The 25,486-nt window shown below is 43.4% G+C and overlaps 1 protein-coding gene across 2 annotated transcripts in view; it reads right to left on the reverse strand.

Annotated features, from left to right (window-relative positions):
• Positions 1–230: 230 nt before the first annotated feature.
• The window catches only part of LIN7B (lin-7 cell polarity scaffold B), a 71,095-nt gene continuing 45,839 nt past the window's right edge, over positions 231–25,486 (reverse strand). For both annotated transcript variants that reach the window (XM_085616265.1, XM_085616266.1), the window contains 2 exons: positions 24,613–24,776; positions 231–957 (listed from right to left, as the gene is read on the reverse strand). In XM_085616265.1, the coding sequence (XP_085472391.1) occupies positions 936–957; positions 24,613–24,776 (186 nt within the window). In that variant the 3' untranslated portion in view covers positions 231–935. The remainder of the gene's footprint in view (positions 958–24,612; positions 24,777–25,486) is intronic.

Below are 25,486 nucleotides of genomic sequence, written 5' to 3' on the forward strand. Positions count from 1 at the left end.
CCCACGATGTGGCCGAGGAAGGGTCACAGCAACAGAGCGAGACCCGCCTCGCACACACCCGCCGCCTGGGTTCGGCTCCACGGGGACACATTCCTCTTCCAGTGCCGAAAGGGCATCTTTTAGGACATTATGGCTCCGAGGAGAGTCCCCGGCCATAGGGAAGTCAGATTTGATGCACATTCTCTTGCTAGTGTGTCTCACCAGGATATGGCCAAAGAAGGATAACTGTACATCAATAAATATAATTTAATTTATACACTGCACGTGCACACACACTCAGAAGCTGTAGTACAAGATACACTTCAGTATACTGAAGAGAATATATTTACGATGATCAAAACAGAGTTCGACAGAGGAAAACAGCGTTTAAAAGAGGAGAAACTGAGGAAGGATGTAGGGGGGAAACAGCTGAGAGAAGTGTAAGAAGTGTGGAGGGATGGTGCAAAGGAGCCAATGAAGAAAGGAGAAACAGGAAAAGGAGAAAGGAGAGACACAATAAGCAAAAGTGAAAGGAGTGAAAAGAAGGAATAAAGAAGGAGAGAATGGAGAGAAAACAAGGAGTAAGACAGAAGTGGAGGAAAGAAGGGATGATAGTAGGACGGAAGGAGTAATTTAATCAAGAGACAAAAATAAGGGGATAAGAGATATTGGAATGTTGAAATAGAGGGCCAGATAAAAGGAAGGAAGAGCCAAAAAAAGATTTTAAAAAAGAGAGACTGAAAAAAGGAATGAAAAAAGTAAAAAGAAACTACATGAAAAAGACAGTTGGTGGCTTGAGAGGAAAAGAAAGTCGTATTTGAATTAAAGAACAATGGATCAGTCAAGCAATAAACAAATACATTCCATCTTTATAAATCAGTCTTTTGCGTCCTGGAGGATGACAGAGTCGGGCCACTTGACCTTCGCGCTGTAGGGTGGTGAAGGGCACTTCTAGGTTACCCCCTAGATTCCAGAGACCTGTGAGAGGAAACAAGGAGGAGAGGATCAGTGTTGATGAAGCAGCCCGTTTTAGGAATGTGTGGAGTGAGGACAATGTCTGTTCTTCTACTAAGACCTCTCAATCCAATGTGAATTACAGTTACTAAAAGAATGTGTTTCCTTTTTAGGTCTGGGATTTAACAGTGTAACTGTCGAACATACCTACTGCTTACAGTATACCTAGAGTAGGCTTTGGGTCCACCTCTTTCAACCAATGACCTTCTTTGATGAGCGTCTTTCAACCATTGGATTACGTCTTTGCCAACCATGCCTTGGATAATCCCATTGAAGTATTCATCTCTCACCTAACACTATTGGCTGCCTGGGTGTATCCTTTCATCACAATAAACCTAGTCCTATTGGCTTTGCCAATGCTTGCTCATTTAGTCTCCATCTTACTCGTGATCTCTGACAGGTGCTTGCAGTATAATTTAATAGGGGCTATAATAGGGCGTCTGTCTTCCAGGGTTGGGGGGTCCAGCCTGTGGCATTTGTTCCTTACAGAGGGAGAGTCTGCCTAATGTCACAGAAATATCTCTGCTTCTCTCTCAGATCAGTTCACCCTACACATGTATAAACCTCCAAAGATTTCTAGGTAAATAAACAAGGACTTAGAAGGCAGGGAACTGTGTCTGCATAGATAAAATGCTGTGCTTTGCTGGGGAGCTGACTTCACGGGGCTCACATAGCTTGCAATCAAAGACAAACATTTTAAAACTGAGTTTGAGGTTCTGGTTACAGACCCAAGGGCGTTTTTTCACTGTGTCGGACAAAAACATTACATTTGTTAGGATTTGCAGAAACCATCTCCTAAATTAACTTTTAAACCAGGATCCTTAGACAAACAACCCCAGGGACTTAGTAATTATTAAGTAGACTTGTTAAACCGGTTTCTCCCTACTAAGGTTTGTACATATTTATTTTATTTCCACCTTATGAACTTGGATAGTAGGTGCTCGAAGGATTATTGCTTTCTTTGAACATGTCACTGACACGTCTGGTGTCTGTATGTCCCATGTTCCTGGTGAACGAAGGAAGATGGGAGATGGCGGCCCATTCGCTCAAGAACTTACAACCCGTAAATAAGTACTTGTGGGAATGATTCTAGTGTGTATAAGGGAATTCCATGGGCCAGGGAATGCTGAAGTGAGGGGCCTGTAGCGGGAAAAGGAGCTTTCCTTGCTTAGTATGATCCTGAATGTGTATAAAAACAGTGACAAGTGCTCGATCACGTGTGCTATTCTCAGCAGGAACGGATTTCTGAAAGACCGGATCTGCCCAAGAAATATTTTTGAATATTTATTTTCTGCAAAAACGTCGACGTCAGAGAAATACAAAGGATATTCCTTGGCAAATGGTCCAGAAAGGTTTGGCTTGTTTCTCCATATTTATACCTGGCACCATGTACGGAAGCCGTTTCCGGTTTAACCCATTCCCTTTAGGCTGGCTCAGGGGTCTAACCTGGCACTTAGTTTTTCTAACATCTATATAAAAGCACTAGGAGGTCTGCTGGAGGGCACAGGCCTCTCCCAATGACACACAGCCCAGTCCTGAGGGTTTTGTGGGAGTGATGCTGGAGGGCACAAGCATCTCCCAATGACACGCAGCCCTGTCCTGAGGGTTTTGTGGGAGTGATGCTGGAGGGCACAAGCATCTCCCAATGACACGCAGCCCTGTCCTGAGGGTGTTGTGGGAGTTCTGCTGGAGAGCGCAGGCCTCTCCCAATGACACACAGCTCTGACCTGGGGTGTTGTGGGAGTTCTGCCGAAGGGCACAGGCATCTCCCAATGACTTTCAGCTCTGTCCTGAGGGTATTGTGGGAGTTTTCCTGGAGGGCACAAGCATCTCCCAATGACACACAGCTCTGCCCTGGGGTACAGTGGGAGTTCTGCTGGAGGGCGCAAGCATCTCCCAATGACACACAGCTCTGTCCTGAGGGTGTTGTGTGAGTTTTCCTGGAGGGCACAAGCATCTCCCAATGACACAAAGCTCTGTCCTGGGGGTGTTGTGGGAGTTTTCCTGGATGGCACTCACATCTCCCAATGACACATAGCTCTGTCCTGGGGGGTGTTGAGGGAGTTCTGATGGAGGGCACAGGCATCTCCCAATTACACACAGCTCTGACCTGAGGTGTTGTGGGAGTTCTGCTGGAGGGCACATGCATCTCCCAATGACACACATCTCTGTCCTGACGGTGTTGTGGGAGTTTTCCTGGAGGGCACAAGCATCTCCCAATGACACACAGCTCTGTCCTGGGGGGTATTGTGGGAGTTTTCCTGGAGGGCACAAACATCTCCCAATGACACACAGCTCTGTCGGGGGGGGGTGTTGTGGGGGTTCTGCCGGAGGGCACAGGCATCTCCCAATGACTTTCAGCTCTGCACTGAGGGTATTGTGGGAGTTTTCCTGGAGGGCACAAGCATCTCCCAATGACACACAGCTCTGTCCTGGGGGGTATTGTGGGAGTTTTCCTGGAGGGCACAAACATCTCCCAATGACACACAGCTCTGTCGGGGGGGGGGGTGTTGTGGGGGTTCTGCCGGAGGGCACAGGCATCTCCCAATGACTTTCAGCTCTGCACTGATGGTATTGTGGGAGTTTTCCTGGAGGGCACAAGCATCTCCCAATGACACACAGCTCTGTCCTGGGGGGTATTGTGGGAGTTTTCCTGGAGGGCACAAGCATCTCCCAATGACACACAGCTCTGTCCTGGGGGGTATTGTGGGAGTTTTCCTGGAGGGCACAAACATCTCCCAATGACACACAGCTCTGTCGGGGGGGGGTGTTGTGGGGGTTCTGCCGGAGGGCGCAGGCATCTCCCAATGACACACAGCTCTGTCCTTGGGTGCAGTGGGAGTTATGCTGGAGGGCACAGGCATCTCCCAATGACACACAGCTCTGTCCTGGGGGGTGTTGCCGGAGTTTTCCTGGAGGGCACACGCATCTCCCAAGGACACCCAGCTCTGTCCTGGGGTACAGTGGGAGGTCTGCGGGAGGCACAAGCATCTCTCAATGACACACAGCTCTGTCCTGGGAGTTCTGCCAGTGGGCGCAGGTATCTCTCAATGATACCCAGCTCTAATACAGTCTGCCATCGTTGGGTGACATTCAAAGTTTGAGGGACTGTCTTTTGCTATCCAGTATTGGAGATTTCATCTTTTCCTGAACCTTAAGCCATCCATGATTGAGTTTTGGTTGCGCTTTTCTTCGCCAAGTTCACCTCTGGGTTATTCTTGGCTTTCCTCTCTCTCTCCGGACTGAATATTTTCCATGTTGGTTCTGCTGTTGTGAAATCCTTATGGTTCATTTCAAATTCTGCTCATATTTTAGCTTACACAACAGCAGTTTCTTGTCTGTCCTTTTTGAGGTCGAGCCTACCAGATAATGCAAGCTGTCTTGTTAAAAAAAGACATACCGTTGGCTTGACAAGAACATACAGTGGCTTACAGTCCCCACCAGGGCCAGAGTGGAAACACAAAGCAGCCCTGGCACATTATGTCAGACCAGCCCCCGTACTGTGCATAGTGAGTGTAGCGAGCAAACCTCACTACTACAAGGAGGGTTTGGGGATGTTCTAACCCCAAGAAAATGTAGGCAAAAATGGTGCATTCTACAACACATATTTTATTATATATTCACTTGTGTTCGCTTTTAAAGCATAGTAAATTATGACCTTACAGTGCACCAGGATTTAGCAGTCTTTGTTGGGGCCCTTCAATGATTCCCTCACTATCACTTTCCAACAGTGCCCCGCATTTCTTCATAGCCCCTCTTCCACATGTATTTCATTTATTTTATAGTGCCTCTCATACTAGTGTTGGGTGTCAGAGCACTTTACATCACACACAAATACATAGGCAATTAATCATACATGTGGAAATCAGTTTATAGAAAATGTTACATAACGCAAAGGCGACTACAAGGTGTAGGATACATGTCATCACACAATGGGATGCCATACACCAACGCAGGCATCCTTGCAAAAGAATGCAGTAAACATAGAAAAAGGAAAAAATGAGGAGAAATAAAAAAAATTCCCCTTGTTGCACCTCCCTAACGCCACCCCTATGGTGGCGTTAGATTGTCACGCATTCCTAGGTTTATGATTTCTCGTAAATCTGGGAAAGTGGCAGATTCCATGGGTGTTGCGTGGAAACACACCAATGAGCAAGAACAACGTTCCCACCATGCACTCCCAATTAGCGTAGTAGTATAATTTTGTTAAGTGATTAGTATTCACACAATCATCATTGCTTTGAAATGCTAATCTTCATTTATTCAATTTTTAAGTATTCGTAATCATGGTTTTGAATCATCACATGTTGATGAATAAATTAACTTTTTGTTTTTTACAAATCCCAATGCATTTGGGGACAAGCCCTTCGTTAGGGGAAAGTATCTTCCAATACAATTAACAACCGAAATTCAGATATTCAATAATCTGTAGCCAATGTATAAGTAATAAAGTATCTAATGAAAATATATGAAAAAATATTTTAAAAAACACCTTAACCCGGATGAAAAAACGGCAAAACACCGCTAGATGATGGCAGTTGAAGTAAATATAAACGTGAATGTCACATGGAGGAAACATTCTCAAGAAAGTCGTAACTCTAGTGGTAAAAGTACACGAAACTGGTAAGTGACACGTGTTAAAAGGACCAGCCTTGTAACTTACATGCAACTCAACTAGATAGATCTCGAGTGATTTCGGATAGAAAACATTGCGGTAAAGTGGCGGGCAACGCAAATACTTTAAAGTGTGTTACACCGGAGTTGGTGTAAACTCGTGTGCACCAATAGCCGTCAGCAAAGTAAAATAGCGTGAATAGAGTGGTTGAGCGAAAGCTTGAGCAGAGTGGAATCCGTTACATACCATCACTTAAAAACGAGTTCGTCCATGTAGCAATGCTTCCCGATGCGTGTACGTTCATGGTTACGTGTCATTCAGTTTATAGTGTTACCGCTCAAAGAGTATAGAGATAGAAAGAGGAATAGATTCCAAAGGGGTGGCAGAAGTTAACAAAAGTTAGCGCCATCTTAGGTAAGACAGACCAGGCATAACTCGTCAGGGGTAACGGTTATGAACAGGACGTTGCAATCATACAGTAAACCAAAAAACAACTCTGAACACAGAGCTTAAAACACAAGATAGAGTGGCAATAGTGACACATAAATGAAATTCCAAGAGGAGTGCATTAAAGTGGATGAGTCTAGTTAATATGGCGTAATGCTCCAATGTAGAAATGCGTACAAGCAAAATGCCTCTGGAAAAAATTCAAAAGGATCACAAAAAAACAGATTAAACATTTAAGGGAACAACTCATATCCAAACGTTCGTTTAAACCATTACGACTACATGGGTCGAGTTTTTTTATCCAAAATGTTTCTCATTGAAGTAACCATTTCTTGTTGTCTATTCCTTCTTGGATGGGTACAGTTTCTAAGATCAGAAACCTCAGTTGGCTTACATTGTGTTTATATTTAGTGAAGTGTACAGCAACTGGCGATTTTCTGTTATGATTCCGAATGTTGCTTTTATGTTCATTGAGTCGAATTTTCATCTTCTGTTCAGTTTTGCCCACGTAGACGAGTCCACCTGGAAATTTCAGCATATAAACAACATTTTTAGAATCACAAGTTACTGGAGTGTGGAGCTTGATGGAGGTTCCTTGTACCCGGTGTGCAATGGTGTACCCTTTGATAATAATATTGCAATGACTGCAATTAAAACATGGTATGGTTTCTTTGTAGTCGAAAGTGGTTACTCATTTGCCTGGTTTGGTTAGACATTTTTTAAGGTTTTTAGTTCTTTGGTATGCAAAAAGTGGCTGGTGATTGAAGATACCTTTGAAATCATTTTCTGTTTGTAACATGGACCAATGTTTCAACACAATCCTCCTAATCTGATGACTCCGGGTAGAAAATGTAGAGACAAATGCCGATCTTTTTGTATTGTTAGAACGTTTTTGACTTGTCAGCAGTAGGTTTTTGGCTTTAACATTTGGCTTTTCAATGGCTGTAGTTATAATGCTGTTGGAGTACCCTCTTTTTTTTATTTTTTACATTTTTCAACCATTTTATTGCAATTCATGTTGCAATTTTCTTCATTGGGTGATATTCTTTTGATACTTAATAGATGGGAGTAAGGCAGATGTTGTTTCAGTGCTCTTTTGTCCGGGACTATGTGTGGAACACAGCCAGGGACTCGGGCAAGGACTGGAAACTGGGTAGAAAACATACCATGCACAGAAAGAGCAGTACAGCACTGCCCAGGATCAAACAGGGAGTCAGAGGAGAAAAAGGGATCCAAAGGGGAAGCCTGTACAGTGAACAAGATGGCTAAGACTCAGAGAGGAAGGGCACTCATGAGGAAACTTAGCATTCAGAATAACTACACCCAGGTTGAATGTGCAAGACATATATATGAAACAACATTAACAATAAAGGGGAGTGTGGGGTAAAGCACTCAAGAGCTCCACACGGTAAGACTGAAGCTCAGTAAGTTTCCCACCCACAATTGCTGTTACAGATACTGACTGCTAATACTCACATGTAGGATATGCATGCAAAGGCAGGGTCTGTGGAGCTTATACCTATGGTGATGTTATAAATGTAACTCAAAGACAGTACTCACAGTGAACAAGAAACACCGCCTAGGTATTCAGCTGTGCCCACGGATCCTGGCGATCAAACAGGAACACGCAAGGCAGTAACAGCAAGGGGGTAGAACTAAACACAAGCACAATAGACAAGGAGCTAGCAAGGAGGAGTGCTTAACAGGAAAGGAAGGACATCACAGTGCGCACTTGGCAGAAAGCAGATAACAAACATACAAGGCAACAGAAGCAAGACAGCAGAATAGAAAGACAGCAAACTAGGAACTAGAACCAAGGAAATGGGAAGACAGGCCGGTACTGGAAAGGGATATACAGAAGGGACGGCTACAAGGGTATACTAGAATAGTGCAGGTTAAGGAATCAAGAAAACAAAGTAGCATAGAAGGCAGTGCTGGGGCAGGAACAAGAATTGAGCTAAGGCTCAGGAGTCAAGGAAGCACTGCAGGCAGTGCTAATTGGGGTAAAAGGGATGGCTATAGCTCAGGTACTCAGGAAACAAGGTAGCACTGCAGGCAGTGCTAATTCAGGCACAAGGAATAGCTATAGCTCAGGAATCACGGAACAAGGATTAACTATAGCTCAGGAATCAAGGAATATCAAAAGCTCTGGAAACAAGGATCGGTCTCACCGGAATACAGCTACAATGACCAACCTTGGCCTGAAGGGAGCTGGGGCTTAAAAGAGCTCACAGTAATCACATGCAGCAGGTGTGAGCAGGCTAGCAGCAGCCAGCCACAGGTGAGCTGAATTCCTCCACCCATCCTTGGCCTGCAGGGGTGGAGACGAAGCAGTGAATTCTAGGCAATGTAGTTTCCAGCATGAGCAGGCTGGCTTCCACAAAACCCGGCATGGATTGGGAATGGATGTGAATTCCCAAATAGTGTCCAAATGGCTGGAAGTCAAGATATGCATACAGGGAAGGGTCTGAAGGCATATTAGAACACTGGAAAGCCCCACAATTCGGCCCCCTGGTGGTGGGCACGAGAGCACAGGGAGTGAATCGTGACATCTTTGATGACAACTATTGTAAAGTAATATATTGTTTCAATCTGTGGGTTTGGTAAATACTTTAGTTTCAAGATTTTTGCCCTGTACTGTGATTTCAACATCCAAAAATGCTATCTGACTCTTACTCATGCTGTTGGTGAAACTGATACATTCATCTATAATGTTCAGATCATGAATTGCAGAAACGAGTTCTGATTCTTGACCTTTCCATATTAAAAATATTTCATAAATGTATCTCCAAAAGGTGATCAGATTTTTGGATCATTTGGATTTTTGAAAAATCTTATCTAATTCAAAATGATGCATAAACAAATTCGCATTGCATGGTGCCACACAATTTCCCATGGACGTACCAGAGATATGTAAGTAGAATTCTTCGTTCCATGTGAAGTGGCTGTGGTAGACTGTGAAATGAAGTATTTCCAACAAGAATATTTTGAGGTCTTCATTCATCCTGTCATTCAACAAAAAAGATTCTACAGCATGTAATCCTTAGACATGAGGAATGGAAGTATTTAAAGATCGTACATCTATTGTACAAAGAATGTGAACAATATTTTCATCGAACTCAATAGATTTTATTTTATTGAGCAAGTCACTTGTGTCGTTCAAATATGTAGACATACGTTGGACGATGGGTTGGAGATGTCTATCCAAATATCTGCCAATAGGTTTGTGTATAGAGTTTCTTGTAGAAACAAGTGGTCGGTGAGGTGGTTTCTGTAAATCTGTATGGATTTTCAGTAACATGTATATGTATGGAATACTTGGATAGTCTTGAATAAGATATTGTTTGTTAGCTTCATTGATGGTACCCATTTATAATGCCTTATCCAGAATGGATACAAGTACCTTCAAAAATTCTCCTGTCGGGTTCGAGTTTAGTGTCATGCACATGTTCGTCAACATTCTTCAAGTAAAAGTCAGTGTCTAAGATAACCAATGCTCCTCCCTTCTCTAACTTGCAGTAGGTGACGGTAGAATTGTTTGCGATCTGGGTAATAGCTCCATGTTCTTTTTGTGTTAAATTAGAACTCAGAGTTTTGTTTCTTGAAAATTTCATGGAGATCTTTTAAGACACTGGTTTCAAAGGAATCCAAAATCTTGTGACTAATGGGTGCTACGAATGTACTTTCCTTTCTTAGACCCATTAGCGACCCTTCTTCATTCCTAGGGCAGGATTCTATCACGTTGTCAAAGAAATATCTAAGTCTCAAATTTCTCATGAATTTGTAAAAACTTCTTTGAGTTTCAAATTCATTGGAATGATAGGTAGGAACAAATGAAGTGCCTTTTTGTAAAGTATTTATTTCAAAGGCGGTCAACTGACAGCTGGAAATGTTAATGACTAGGTTTTTTGACTCCTTGTTGACTTCGCTATAGGTTGAACCTTTGTTTTTGTGACCACTTCCCCTCCGGGTTCAATGACGGTGTCTTGGCCTCTCCCTAAAAAAGGCACTTCTGTGGATGGCTGGATAGAAACGGTCAAAGAGGTGGATGCCTCTTGGTTCATGTTATCTCTTATATGCGTAACTTTATCGATGGGTTCATGTGAAGTAGAACTTTCACCATCTGTGAATATCGTAGAAAATGGTTTTTGTTGACGCCTCTGGGCATTAATTTCAGCCCAACTGTAAACTTCACCCATTTTGTAATCAATGGTATCGCGTTCGAATTTTCATATTTTCCTCTCGTTAATTTCCTTTGTGTACTGATCAAGTTGTTTGTTGATGTAGACTAATGTTGTATCCCATTCGTATATTGGCATTTTGTTTGATAATTCACATCTCAACTGAATGATTTCTTTATTCAATTCTTCTAATAATTTATATAGCTCTTCTACAATCAGCAAAATTAAATCGAGGGAGCATTTATTCAAAATAGCGTACCAACGTTCAGTAAATTTAGAGTTGTTTTTACCTAGAGTGGATTTTAGGAAAATTATTAAGCCTCTTGGAATCAGTTGAGCTCTATGATATTTGATGAGAGTGCTTGCGTGTAAGCGTTGATTTACTTTCCTCTTGGTAATACAAAGCATTTGCTTAATGTTCCTCTGAATAGTTCTTGTACTGGTCGTGGCTGCATCCATTTCTTGGATCAAATAATATTTACATTGTGCAAAAAGTGTCCGCTCTATTGTCAGTTATGTTTGAAATCTCTTCGTACGACATCCTCAAAGATGGGTGCACACAACGGTTGATCATAAACGATATATCAATGTGTAAGACTTAAGTTGTGGCACTCCTATTAACGTACTATAATCCCTTTCTTCTGCGTAAATCTGCTTACGGTGCAGGTGGGTACCACCCTCTGATCTAGGGCGTAACTATCGTAACCACACCAATTGCGTTGTCTTGAGGAAGAACAACGACCCCACCTTGCACTACTGATTAGCATCGTAATATAATTTCATGAAGTGATTAATATTCACACAATCATCATTGCTTTGAAATGAAATCTTAATGTATCCCATTTTTAAGTATTCGTATTCATTGTGTTGAATCATCACACGTTGATGAATAAATTAACTTTTCATTTTTTACAAATCCCAGGACAAGCCCTTCATCAGGGGAAAGTGTCCTACAGTACAATTAACAACTGAAATTCAGATATTCCATATCCAAGCGATGCAGCCAGTGTAGAAGTAATAGAGTATCTAATGAAAATATATTAAAAAAATATTTAAAAAACATCTTAACGCAGATGAAAAAAACTGCAAAACGCTGCTAGGTAACGGTAGTTGAAGTAGATATAAATGTGAATGCCACATGTTGAAAAAATTGTCACTGAAAGTCGTAACTCTAATAGCAAAAGTGCACGAAACTGCTAAGTGACGTGTTAAAAGGACAAGCGTTGTAACTCACATGCACTCAACTATGTAGTTCTCGAGTGATCGCGGATAGAAAACACTGCGGTAAAGTGGAGGGCGAATTAAAAGAATGCCGTATCGTGAGATCTATTACATGTTGAAACTCTGTTAGATGTAAAGAGTACAACTCAGAAAGAGACAACAGTGGAGTCCAGACAGATAAAATTGCATGCATAGAACTAGTAATGAACTGGTAAGCCGGTGACTAGTTCGTGAATTGTGACGCAAATACTTTATAGTGCGTTACACCGGAGTCGGTGAAAACTCGTGTGCACCGATAATGAGGTGTCAGCAAAGTAACATAGAGTGAACAGAGTGGTTGAGCAAAAGCTAAAGCAGAGTGGAATCCGTTACATACCATTACTTAAAAGTGAGTTTGTCCATGTAGCAATGCCTCCCGACGCGTGTACGGGCACAGTTACGTGTCATTCAGTTTATAGTGTTACCGCTCAAGGAGTATAGAGATAGAAAGAGGACTACATTCCAAAGGGGTGGGAGAAGTTAACAAAAGTCAGCACCATCTTAGATAAGACAAAAATCGTCAAGGGTAACAGTTATGAACAGGACATTGAAATCATACAGTAAATCAAAAATAACTGAGCACTGTATTTAAAACACAAGATTGAGTGGCAATAATTGACGGTTACGTGTCATACCGTTTATAATGTTATCGATCAACGAGTCTGGACAGTAAAGGACAACTAGATTCCAAAGGGGTGGCAACAGTTAACAAAAGTCAGCACCATCTGAGATAAGACAGACCAGGCATAACTCGTCATGGGTAAAGGTTATGACCCGGACATTGAAGTCATACAGTAAACCAAAAAATTACTCTGAACACAAAGCTTAAAACACCAGATTGAGTGGCAATAGTCACACATAAATGAAATGCCAAGAGGAGTGCATTAAAATGCATGAGTATAGGTAATACGGTGTAATGCGCCAATGTAGAAATTAGTATATGCAAAATGCCTCTGGAAAAAATTCAAAAAGATTTTTAAAAAAAAATAATAATATTTAAAGGGAACAACTCATATCCAAATGTTCATTGAAACCCTTACGACTACATGGGTTGAGTTTTTTTATCCAAAATGTTTCTCATTTAAGTAACCATTTCTTGTTGTCTATTCCTTCTTGGATGGGTTCAGTTTCTAAGATCAGAAACCTCACTTGGCTTACTTTGTGTTTATGTTTAGTGAAGTGTACAGCAACCAGTGATTTTTCGTTATGATTCTGAATGTTGCTTTTGTGTTCAGTGAGAAGAATTTTCATCTTCTGTTCAGTTTTGCCCACGTAGACGAGTCCACATTTTTGGAATCACAAGTGACTCTGGTGTGGAGCTTGATGGAGGTTCCTTTATCAAGGTGTAATGGTGTACCCTATGGTAATATTACTGCAATAACCGCAATTAAAACATGGTACGGTTTCTTTGTAGTCTAAAGTGGTTACTGATTTGCCTGGTTTGGTTAGACATTCTTTAAGGTTTTTAGCTCTTTGGTATGCAAAAAGTGGTGGGTGATTGAAGATATTGCAGCAAGAGTCCTCATAAATGAGGCCCTTAATTTCAACCTGCAGCTCTGGGTCAATCAACCAGTACTAAATGCAGTGGCGGACAGCAGCAGACAAAACTGATGTGGAGAATATTTAACCCACTGACATGCACTGGTAATAAAACCAGCAGCGCCCTAAGGCTCAGTGCCAAAGCTCTCATTCATGGTCCATTTTAAACAATGTTTATAATGGGCCATGATTGACAGCTTTTGGGTTGAGGCTGAGTTGATTTAAACTAAAATAAAGAAATAAAGAAATACTTACCCGTCTCGGCACTCGGTGGCTCCTTCAGTACAGGCAGCAAGCTTCCAGAGCCTCGTCCTACCCACCTCTACTAATCCAGGCACTGCTCTCATGCTGCTCCGGCAACATGAGAGAAGTGCCAAGATTGGGTGGAGCGCCCTCGTCCAATGCTCCTTCAGACACCGGAGGCCTGTGCATTTCTCTCCACCCAGCTGTCTAAGACAGTTTGGTTGGAGTGTTTAATGAGTGAATGTCAGGCTCACTGTCGCACGACAGCTTGCTAAAGTGACATGCACACTTTAAACTGAAGGGCACAGTGCCCGCTGTTTCTCCCTGCTGCCGGCACCGCCCTCTCAGACTCTGCTGCTTGCCAGAATGAAAAATAAAATGCGGATAAATTTGTTTAATTACCATTTTATTTTCATGTTTCCCTTCACTTTCAGCAGCGGGGCGACACTCCTTTGCTCTCATGGAGGCACCGCCACTGACTAAATGGTAGCCGCCATTTTGTGGACCTGCACAAGTACCACCAAAAATTTCATAAGATTTCATTTCATAGAGATCCGAAGGGAGAAACACCCGCCACCTTGAAGGTAAGTGAAAGCAATCAAAAGAACCAGATTGCCGTTTGTAACCAGAGGGCAACCAACGTGCAGCATAAGTGCCCCGTGCACAAATGAGGGTTTTGTGGAGAAGCAGGAGCGCTCTGTGAAAAACTGAGGCGGTCCAGGTTGAAGGGGGAGAACTGAGGGGGCCGAGGGCTGAAGAACGAACGAAATGATGGTGAACGTTGTGCTTTACAAGGTCTTTAGCAAGGGAAAAGTAAATCCAGGCAATGGGTGTCCCCTGACCTGTGACAAATCATCCCACGCACCTAAACGCGCCCCATTGTAAAACCCTTCAATGGAACAAAGGCCGTATAGATTTTAATTGGAGAATAATTAAGTATACTTTTATCATCATTTTTCTAATCCTGATTCCTAAAGGTTTAGCAGCATGTAGCTCAAAATTATTTAGGATTTTACATTTACCTGTGCATTGATTGTAAAATTGCTAACTCTTAATTACTCTGCAAAGCTACTTTTTCTTTTTGAACACCGACAGGATCTTTGGCGGAGTTATGCTTCGAGCTCAGCTCACAGTACCCGTGGAGACACAAGAGTACATAAGGACACTTTGGCCCACCTCCTGTGGACATCTTGTGGTAAGCTATAGCATGGGCTGTTTGTTCATTCTGTCATTGTTGACATTCATGCTTACCTGTATGAACCTCTCTAACAGTAATGTAATTATCCTGTGTCCTATTGGTTACGCTTTGTTGTTGTTCATAGAACATTCCAAGTTCTAAGAGTGTTGCTTGTCAGTTGGATCTTGCTGTGGAGGCCCTTGGATGCTCCAATAACCAGCTACTACTTATTTACACCATTTATGTGTGTGCCCCTTTGACCCTACCGACACACAATTTGATTGTGGTGGAAGGTCAGTTTAAACACATTCAGAAAACACCTACTAATCTACCTTGACTATGCCAGTGATCTCTTGCAAGGTATCAGGGAGTGGCTCTCTGTGTTACTATACTGAATTATAAGGGCTACAATTTATGATTGAGTTGATTTGCAACGAAAATGAAGATGTTTGTGGCTTATAAGTTGCAAACACATTTTTTTTTCAATGAAAGAAAATTTGCAATGTCTTTTTACACGGAAACAAAGAATTGGCGTTTAAAGTGAAACTGAGACGGTCGAGTAGCAAGTGAGGTGAACCAAGTCAAGCAAGGCATTTTCAGAAAAGATGTGTCAGAGGCAGCGTGTGCGTGCACCACAGCTGGCCAACAGCGACACGGGGAGGATGAGATTGGTGTACCATGCAAATTAACAGAAAAATAAGACCACAGAATCCCATCTGTGAAAACCAAATAAAACGAAAACTTGTTTGGAGGAGAAAGCACATTTTTTGAAAAACAGTCTATTGGAAAATGATAGCAAAAACCTAAAAACAGCTCAAAATGTAACATCAATGTACAAAAAAGGAAAGAAAGAAGATAGAAAACAACCACAAGTAATAAAAAAAAGTTGTGGGCTCAAATGATAATGTGCTAGATAGAGCATAGCTTCAATTTTAAAGCAGAATAAAGAGTTAAGGAGACAAAGGTAGAGGGTTTAGAGGTAGGGAACTGATCGTCAGGATGAATTAGGGTACGGAAAGGAGACCAACAAAAAATATAACGTATAAAATGGAGGAACAGGTTGGAGAGAAAATAAGCTCCTTAAAATAATACTGAGGTGTTAGGAGTGTTTACCCAAAAATAAAGAGGATGGAAGAGGACGAAGAGGAGGGGTGAGAAAGTGGGAGGGAATAATAGTAGCAGAAATCGAGAACGAAGTTCGGGGTAACCTCGGAATAGCAACTGGAAATAACATTGAAATGTAACATATTGACATCAACGAAGGGGTGAAGAAAAAACGACCAGCACAAAAACTTGTAGAAAAACCAACAGCAAACCCATTTGCAAGATTAATTGCATTACACCTAGAAAGAATGAAACCAGCAATTTCTAAAAAAAAGAACATCTCATGAGTTCGTTTTTAACAAATGGTTCATGGTCACCTTCAGATTTTCGGTTAAACGGTTTAGGTGAAATTGTTTCTCAGTATGGGTACCCGAAGAATTATTTTGCCTATGAAATCACATCCAACTGGAGCCCTCCATTATAGGTGAGTAGGACGCCATGATGCTTGGAGAAGGGGGTGCCACAGAACTGAACACCCACAAGGGAACACTGCAAGAATGTTTAGCAATCCAGATAAAATATCTTTTTGCTGCTGACATAATTTTTCATATAGAAAAGTAGAAGCTTAGTCCTTTTATTTTAATTTGATACTACCTCGCACTTGCGGTCAGAGACGACTGTCTTAGTTCGTCCTAGATGCGCTAGCTCGCTTCAATTTTCCAGCAGTAGCTGTTCAGAAATGTCATGCAATCTGCTCTTTGGCAAAGGAAGCATTGCCAACATTTGATCATCTGTATGAAAAGCAAGAATAAGCACCCAGGATAGGTACCATCTTGGCGTGACATTAATCGGAAGGTCAGAACAATACATACAAAAGCTAAAAATGGAGAGGAGGACGTTGTCCTCATTGTCATTCTATAGAGAACTGAAAACTGTACTGGGCCCAGAAAACTATTTAACGGAAATTATGTTAGCACCATTAAGGCTGTATTTATAGTTTGGATGTCTATGTTAATAGTAGGACTGAGGTATTATGTACACAAGTACACAAATCCTGGGATCCGCAGTTCCCAGGCGGGCTGAGATGTCCTCAATCAAGAGGGTAGAAAGGACACGTCCTCCCTAGTTCATATAGTTATCAACACAAGAATGTCCCTTCTATAGTCGAATGGCTCCTTTCTCTGTACGTAAGACAAGCAATGAAGGAGTGATCCAAATAAGATGGGGGGTTCCTAAATGTGTGATGGTGATTCTTTCGTCAAAGGTACTCCCTGCAGGGACATACTCGTGCGTGACGAGTAGGTCCCTGCAGGGATGACCTTTGACGAAAGTGTGACAATAAGGCCTTCCTCCTGCGCTCCCTCCGGGAAGCTGTTGCCCTGAGTTACAGGGGTAATTCCTCACCAAGACCAGTGGCAAGTATTAGGCTTGTTCCAGTTTTTAATCACTTAAGAGTGCCTGAAACAAATCGTTGACACGCGTGCACGTCTTTGGGGGAAGTAACTTCTTTACATCCCATCCTGACGAAAGCCCAGGACCTATATAGGCCAGATAGTTAGGGCTGAAACATGTTGGTGCTAGAGTAAGCGTCTAAGGACCATCACGTCCTTAGACACCCTATTGTATATATTTTAACCTTCCCTCCCTCTCCATTATTAAAAATTCCTTTAGGAGTGGGCGAGGAATTTTATCTTTAACAGTACGCCCCCATACACAATGGGGCAGATTTATGAGGCCCGTTGCGCCATCGGAACGTCACTTTTGTGACGTTCCGTGGCGCAGAAGCATGCGTGATATTTATCAGGCAGCACTGAGCCACATTTTTTGGCTTAATGCTGCCTCATAAATATCAGTCCCTTTAACGCAGTGTTCTGCGTTAAAGGGGCGTGCAATGGGTGTTGCTCGGGGCGTTCCCAGCAACACCCATGGCCTTTTGACACTGCCCCAGATTTACGAGAAATCGTAAATCTGAGGCAGCGCCAAAAGCTTCCGCCTCCCCAGGGGAGGCGTAAGGGAGGCGCAACAGGGAGAAATATCTTTATTTCTCCTCATTTTTCCTTTTTCTATGTGTGCTGCATTCTGCAGCACCCATACAATGAGGAAAAACATCTTGTGATTATTTTTGTACAGAAAGGTTTCCCTTCCTGTACAAATTCATCTCCGCAACGCAGGCACCCTTGCACCATGGTGCAGAGGTGCCTGCGTTCGCGCAGGCAGCCCATTGTGCGCCGGCGCAGGGGAAAAGGACAGGAATGCGCCACATTTTATAGATACGGCGCATCCCTGCCCTTTTCTTTTGCCGTAGGGAAGCGCAGCAGGAAGGCCTGCTGTGCTTCCCTATGGCAAAACCTCATAAATCTGCCCCGGGATCTTTAAGTGCTCCCTGAAAAACAGTCGAGCCCACCCCGACTTTTAGCAGTTGGGGACAGCCCTATGATGACGCATGTCACTATTAGAGTGAGTGAGGGCTATTTAAAGAAAAGGGTCTTTTTCCCTTCCCACCCGTAGCAACGGGTTGGACTTAATTCTGTTGTTTCTCTTGTGAGTTTCGTTCAGGAGAGGATCATCATCACACATTTAGGAACCACCCCACCTTATTCGGATCACTCTTTCATTGCTTGTATTATATATACAGTCGGAGGATAGACATTGGTTTATGATTTACCAGCATAACAGGAATTAGAACACTGGAATATTGAGAGCTCCACTGAAGACATTGGACCGACTCAGGGACTATAAAGGCTGGTAAAGCCTTTTTGCTCCAATATTTCAGTGTTTGTCTTTCAGTTTCTCTCTTTTTAATTTATAACATTCTACCCTCAGGGGTGAAATGATCTAACAGCCTTAATAGCCCGTCTGCCTAAGGCAAATAACAGTTGTTAAAGACCCTGACCCTCGTTATGAGCCCTTGCCTTTGGCTCAGGCCTTTTTGGGGCTATTAACAACCATAAATGCCTCCAACAGCAGGTTATAATGCTTAAAGAATATACCCCACCCTTTTTAGGTCGAGCCTAGCGCAGCGCGCAGGCGTTGCTCTAGGTAAAACAACTTCTTGGAATCACTCCAGACTTTTTGCACGCTTGTGCGTGTTTTTTTTTTTCTTCTTTTTCTTATTGGTCTTTGCGTGCGTCTTTCGAAACAAGAGAGTACGCGATTGGGCAACAGCGGGTGCATGTCCCACCTTTGCCTGGAAATGTATCCGCCCACGGCCTACGGCTTGCGGTTACACGCGGCCTGCCATCTGTTTCCAATTATCACGCCCGCGTCTCGCGTTAATTGTAAACAGATGGCGGTCGTCGAGCAGCGGCTTTCCTCCCTCGTTTACATTAGCAGCTTGTTAACAAATAGTCAGCCCGGGAGCGAGCAGTGGCGCGTGCCAGCTGCATTCCGCGTGTGTCGGGTTACACACAAGAGCACAATTTATTATGTTGCTAATCTCCGCTCACTTTCCAGACCCTCTCACCTTTCTCTTCTTGAGGCAGCTTCAGAGTCCGCCTAGTGGAATCTCGGGCGGGGGCGGCACCAGGTCTGTGATTTGTGAGCCCAAGCACGGGGCTTTCTTGTACACCACTGCCCTTTGCCTGTGACTTCGGGGCCTCCACTATCTCCGGATGCAATTTGGCGGTGAAGCCAACGCCGTCCCGGCTGTTGCACTCTTGGGTCCAGCCACGAGACTTCTGAGACTGCGATTTGCGGACGGTCGCTCCGCTCGTGACTTCTCTGGGCCACAGCTCCGCTCCCGGCATGCGGCTCCACCTCAATCCTCTGCCCAGGGTCTGCCGTCCTCACAGTTATGTAGCAGGGGGCCTCCTTCACCCTGTACGTGATTTCCACCAACTGGCCAGCCTCAGCCTCCTCCGTCTCCTGTTCTGTATTTCGGTGATATAGCTCCTCTCTGTTTGGTCTTGATCTGCGGCTTCCGGCAATAGCACAGATGGGTCCACGCGCTGTCTCTTTAGGCTTTGGTTTCGCTCATGCCGAGTGGTCTCTTCGCAGACCCCATTCTGGGTCCGCCGGCTTCTCAGATATACCAGGGGCTTCCGTTTCCTCGAACTCACTTACTTCAATGGATTACTGGCCGGATTATGGGGTTATGCTCCGGTTGTGGCAGAGCTCAGTTACAAACCCGCCTCAACCAGAGCTGTGCATAAAGGGGAAGTAGCTTGGTTGCAACCACGGCTGATTAATCTTAATGTTGATATGGTATCAGCAGGGCATGAACACTTTGCAGTTGTTTACCGGGCAGAGCCTGTACAGTGTAGGGAAGCACGATTGAGGCCTGGTGAGGCCAACTAACCAAGAACCAGAAAGGGTGTGTTTAATTTGGATGGGAAAATCCTATTAACTACCGTCATTGTTTGCTCGCCAACTCAGGAGGGATGTCACTAATTTGCATGTTTCGTCACACGTTCTTACAGGACCTTTCTTTTCCTCTCCTCTTTCTTCCTCTATCTCGCCCTATTTTTCTCTGCCTCCTGCTCTCTCCCTCCCCCCACCCCTATCGCTGTCAGTGTCCTTCCTCCTGTGTATGCATGTGCTTAATGCCTAAACACTTAAAAGGTCCCAAAGGCGAGACCTATTGGCTATGCCAATGCTTGTTTATTTGTGAAGGCTAGCTGCAGATAAAGGGTGAAACACTGATTAATTGCAGCCACTAGATAGGTATCCCTTTCTCACTCCTGTTTGACATCAAACTTTAATGCTTTGTCTTTCGATCTTAGTGCACGAGATTTGGCAGAAGCCACAAGAAAGCTCAGCTCTTTTTGGGCTCAAAGATTCAAGAGGACCTTGAGCTGAATCAGAACCTATCATGTGGCTGGAGTCTTCAGTGCCTCATCCGCCTCTATACTGTAATCTGGCTATTCTGTGCCTGAAATAAACTCAAATGCTAATGTGATGCCTGTTTTGTATGTGAGGCTATATTAGCCTTCACTGCTGGTGGCCATCTTGTACCTGTAATAATAATCCACATTTGTAAAGCGCGCACAAACACCCGTAAGGGTCTCTAGGCGCTGGGGGCCGTCGGGAAGATTAAATAAGCTATTGCCCAGAGTCACATGGTGCTGGGCTAATCTGCGCCGGCGCTGGGGATCGAACCGTGGTCCCCAGATTCCGGAGGCAGTCGCCCTGGCCGTGGCGCCACACCTCTTCCACGACCTCTTCCACACCTCTTCCTCTACCTGTGATGTCTTATGCATTTGACCCAAGGACCCTCCTGCGCTCCCGCTCCCTGTGCTCTATCTATTTCTGTATATTTTAGGTCTAACCAAAAGACTGTTTTAGTTGTCTCACCAGCCTTATGTTTCCACAAAAATAATACATAACCTTGCTTAGAAAAAATCTACTTCAGATATTCATCAGACAGAGTGTCATTCACATATTCGTTGAGTCTTTCAGAACAGCATACATAAAATAGGGCAGTAGATCAGCCTTCTTCGACCATTGGCTCTCTTCCCAAAGTATGGTTCTGCTTAGTAGACAGCCGCCGGTCTTTAGGATGTCAGGTATTCTGAGTAACAGTATGTTGCGTGTGCTGTACTACTCTGCATGTGAGAAGCCCACCATCAGGAGAAATTTCCTTAAGTTCATCCCCCAGCAGCTCACCTGCAAATGCAGACTTCTGCTAATTGAGTAATGAGAGTACCAGCAGCTTAGCTGACATTGCTCCTTGACCACAACTTTCTTATGCAGAGTGCCAGGCATCATTCTGCAAGCTTCAAAACCATGCCGTCATCTTGAAACGATACTCTGTCACAAGATGGCAGACCAGTGCAAAGCTTTTTTTTTTTTTAATGAAGCACATGCCCTCCACATTTAGTAGACATAGTTTTCTTTTGTTTTTCTTTATTTGTTTTTTATTTATTTTAGCATATTCTTGCACTACCTCGTTTTTAGAAGTTAAGTTAGACTTTTTGTTTTGATGCCGAAAAGCCTACACAGATCAGAATTACATTCTGCAGTGCTGGTCTAAGTTTGGCCTTATGGGAGATTAGATAATGTCAATGGACATTCACACTTCAGTGTAGCTTTCTTCAAGAGCTTTGAATTACACTAGTGAACCGATGCACTAGATATTCAACCTGTGTCTCCTATTGGCAACATCTGTTCAAACACCACTCTTTCCTAGTGAGCTGTGTGCCTGTGTGTGAGCAGTGTACTTAAATTAGTACAGGATATTCACCATGTTTTATGAGTGCATTGTGTATGATGTACCTCTGAGAATGTAGGATTAACATTGTATTTTCGAGTGCAGGGTAAGTGGTCTACAGGTTGAAAGTTGTGCGTGTGTGAATGCAGAGTGAGGCCTATGTCTGTGTGAGTGCAGTGTGAGGGATGTGCCTATAGGAGGGTAGAAATTTGAGTATGGAGTCCTTGCATGTTATGTCTTAGTGTTCATGCACCTTACAAGGGCCAAACCTATTGGCTTTGGTAATGCTTTTTAGGGTTATGGCTTTGACTTGCAGAAATACAGTCCAGGCAGTGAAAATACAATAGACTGTGTAAAAGAATGGTAGTGAGTTTTGATAAGGCAGATGCAGACTCTGTTGAAAGAGGTTGAGGAGTGACGGGTCAACAGACAGACTGAAATGTCACCGTAGTGAGCGGGCCCCCTCATTTTACTTTGCCCATTACAATCTAGCTATGTCACTGGTGATTTGCCTAGTTTGTTGCATGGATGAAAGCTGTTTCTGCGTGGCATTGAGCTCTTCTGCCAGCTTCTACAGTATGGCGCTGAAGGATCCCTCTGCACTGACTTGGTGCAGGGTTTTCGAGGTGCACTTGGTGTTGATTTTGGCTCTGATGTAGGATGGTTACCACCCTTGGGCCAAAGGGGAGTCAGCAGCTGTCATGGCTGTTGACACTTTAAGGGCCTGCTGGTTTCAATGCTGAGGAGCCCGCACCTTGTTCCTCTTTTTCGTGAATGTTCAAGGACAGCATTTCCAAGCTGCCTATTGTTTGAGCCACGGGGACTCCAGAGAAATGTGGTTCTTACTCCACAATGCAGTGAAAATGTTGGGGGTTGCCGAGGTAGATTGCTATTGCGTCTCCCTGTACACCCAATTTTTTTCCCTTTGATACCTCAGTGTTTTTTGCAGTTAAAGGTATGGGAGAATTCACAGGCGATGTCGTCATGATCAGGGGAGAGGCAGAGGTTGCAAACATCAAAATAATCTGATGAATGGTATTTACCATTGCACCTTAATCAGACCTGGAAGGGCGTATGTTCTATCAACCCCTTTCCAGTATGTATTCCCTGAAACAATGCCTGATAAACTTACGCGGATTTGACCAGTGCAGGGAAGGTCTAATCATGAGATGTCAAGGCGCAACAGCCGTCATTGGTCAAGCAGGTCAGGTGGTTTTTCAGCAAGAGAGAACTATCCAGTAAGCGCGGACAGCGCAGTAATTGTCTTTCCAGTTTTTGGTCCCGAAGAGTAGACCTACAGGGCCACTAAAAAGCTGCAAGGATACACAACAGTCTCGGAGCCCTTGCTGGACATATCTGAACCTCTATAGTGGAAAAAAAGATCTAGGGTGGAGTCAGCGCCCATGCGCCTTGTAGACTAAGGCCAAAGCTACAACACATTTTGTGCCTCCAAACTTCTTCGAAGCAAAATAAGTTGTAACGTCGGAGCCAACACTAGATGGTGGTAGTATGAAGAGCATGTGTATCTACAGCCACAAACACTACAAATATATTGCTTTCTTTGAATATTTCACTGACATTTCCTTTGTTGTGTGTGCATGCTAAGCTGTCTAATCATTGCTGGCAGATACTTACTATTTTGAAAATAACTATGCTTTCTATTTTGCTTGAAAAAGAAAACACAAACCTTAAGCCAGGCTCTACATAAATTGTTCCATTAGAATGCAGAAGTTTAAGACTATCTTGCCTCTAGTGAACCTGCAGCTTCCAATCTAATTTTAGGTGAGTTTTTAGAGTGTGTGTTCAGGAGGTTCTCGACATAGTGTTTTCATTAGCGGCTGTAGTCAGGGATGTAGCTCTCACATCAAAACCTGCTCCCATCAAACATGTAAGATCTATAAGGAGGCAAGTTAAAGAGGAAAATGCATCCCTAGAATATTTTGTTTCAACAGAGACAGTTTTCCTTTTCAGAATGAGAAGCATGTTTGTTTTTAAAAGCGACCCTTCATATGAACCAGCACTATTTTCAGTCCCTTATCCGGCACCATTTCACATTCCTCCTAGGGCCATTTTGGTCAAACAGTGATGCCACCTCAGAGACACATCCCGCACTTGCAGAAGCTTTTAAATGCCTAGCCATTGGTCCAAAGCTACTCATCCTGGATAGGGTGGGTAACCAAAGGTATGGCCAGTGATTCCATGCCCATAAGACACTTAATAGACAAGATCTCCTGCAGGCCAGAGTTTGAGTCAACTTCACAACAGTAAGCATTGGGAAGTGCTCAAAATGGCAGCCAGCAGAAACTCCTACCTGCATAACAAGTCAGCAGCCGCATGGAAGGCGGGAGCATTTGTCACGAGAGACATTCATGATCACAGCATTATTCCCCTAAGAATTCCTTCCTTGTGACTCCCTACGCTAACGCCCTTCCGTTTTCATTAGATAGGAGTCTCTGATATGTACATGAGTGTGCCGCATCTCTACCAATCTCGGGAAGAAAATAAAAGCCTCATAAATCAATAATGGTCCCCAGTGACTAAATTCCAAACATTTGTCCTGACTGAAGATTTAAGTACCAGCCACAAAGGCAGCGAATGTGGAACGATAAGTACTCACATTCCTATACAAGAACTGCAAAATAATACACTTCAAGAGCCTGGTAGGCAACTTCTGAGAAGATCTCATAAGATAATGTTGTTTCAGCCCATGTCTCAAATAAAAGAGACCTCTTGTTATTGGACAGGAGTTACAAGTTCTATCCACTGTAAGTTAACCTTTTTCCAATTTTAGGAAGAAGTAAGACTCTGTGTCCTTGAAGGTAGTTTCTTGTGGGGAGATGTGAGATGGAGGCATGAGATGTAAGCACAACCTTTGTGATGGAGGGACAGCAGTGTGGTGATGTGTGACGTAGGGTTATGTTGGGAGAAGTGGTGTGGTGAATAGGGTGGCATGCAATCGTCTTACGAGTAGCTGTTTTGTTGCTGCCTGCGTCGTGCGGTCCTCATCTTCTCAAAGCGTGCCTCCATCTCCTCCAGGACCTTGGGAGTATAGCGTACCACAAGCTTCACTGTGCCCTGCGCAGCCTTAAGCAGCTCCACTGCCTTCTCGTGCTGCTCTCCTTCCACACTCTGAAGAAGAAAGACAAACAGTGAGAGAGAGAGAGACAAAGGAGAAAAAATATCAGGGAGCAGGAGTCCGCAGGGTAAAGGTTACAGAGAATCATCATAGAAGGAAAGTCAAGGAGGGAAACAGTGTGGATCAATCTCAAAGGAATAATCATGGTGAGGGATTGAGAAACTGGAGAAGATTCACATTAGTTTCTTCAGAATTACTCAGCTGTTCCCTCCCTCCAGCTGCCACTCAACCTCCAGCAGGTATGCTGCTCTAATATGTAATTCAGAGTATAATTCTTAAGGGGAAAACATGGTATCTCAGGGCTAGTTTCTTAGCAGAGTATCTTAGTAAATATATGAGATCTTCTGATTGTATAAAGGTCTAATCTAAAGTAAATCTTATGATCCACAGAATTCCCAAAATAAAAAGTACAGATTCTAAAATTTTCCAGTGGAAGATGGTGAACGCTAAAGGTGGTGGGACATACATATACGTCTCAAGTTGGATCAAGCAAGTTACTGCACCTACTTTCCACTGGTACATTTTGAAAGTTATTTGGAAAAAAGAAGCCAAATAGTTCATTATGCAGCACACTTGCCACACATATAAATGGCTAATTTTCCAAAGATTCTGAAGGGTTATTAAGGAAATATTCCAATTTGTTTATTCCCTCTAAGAAAATTTAGGAAGAACAGTGGCAAAACAATGCATTTTAGCACACTAT

This window comes from Triturus cristatus, chromosome 7, assembly GCF_964204655.1.
Source record: "Triturus cristatus chromosome 7, aTriCri1.1, whole genome shotgun sequence".
In the NCBI taxonomy this organism is placed as follows: domain Eukaryota; kingdom Metazoa; phylum Chordata; class Amphibia; order Caudata; family Salamandridae; genus Triturus; species Triturus cristatus.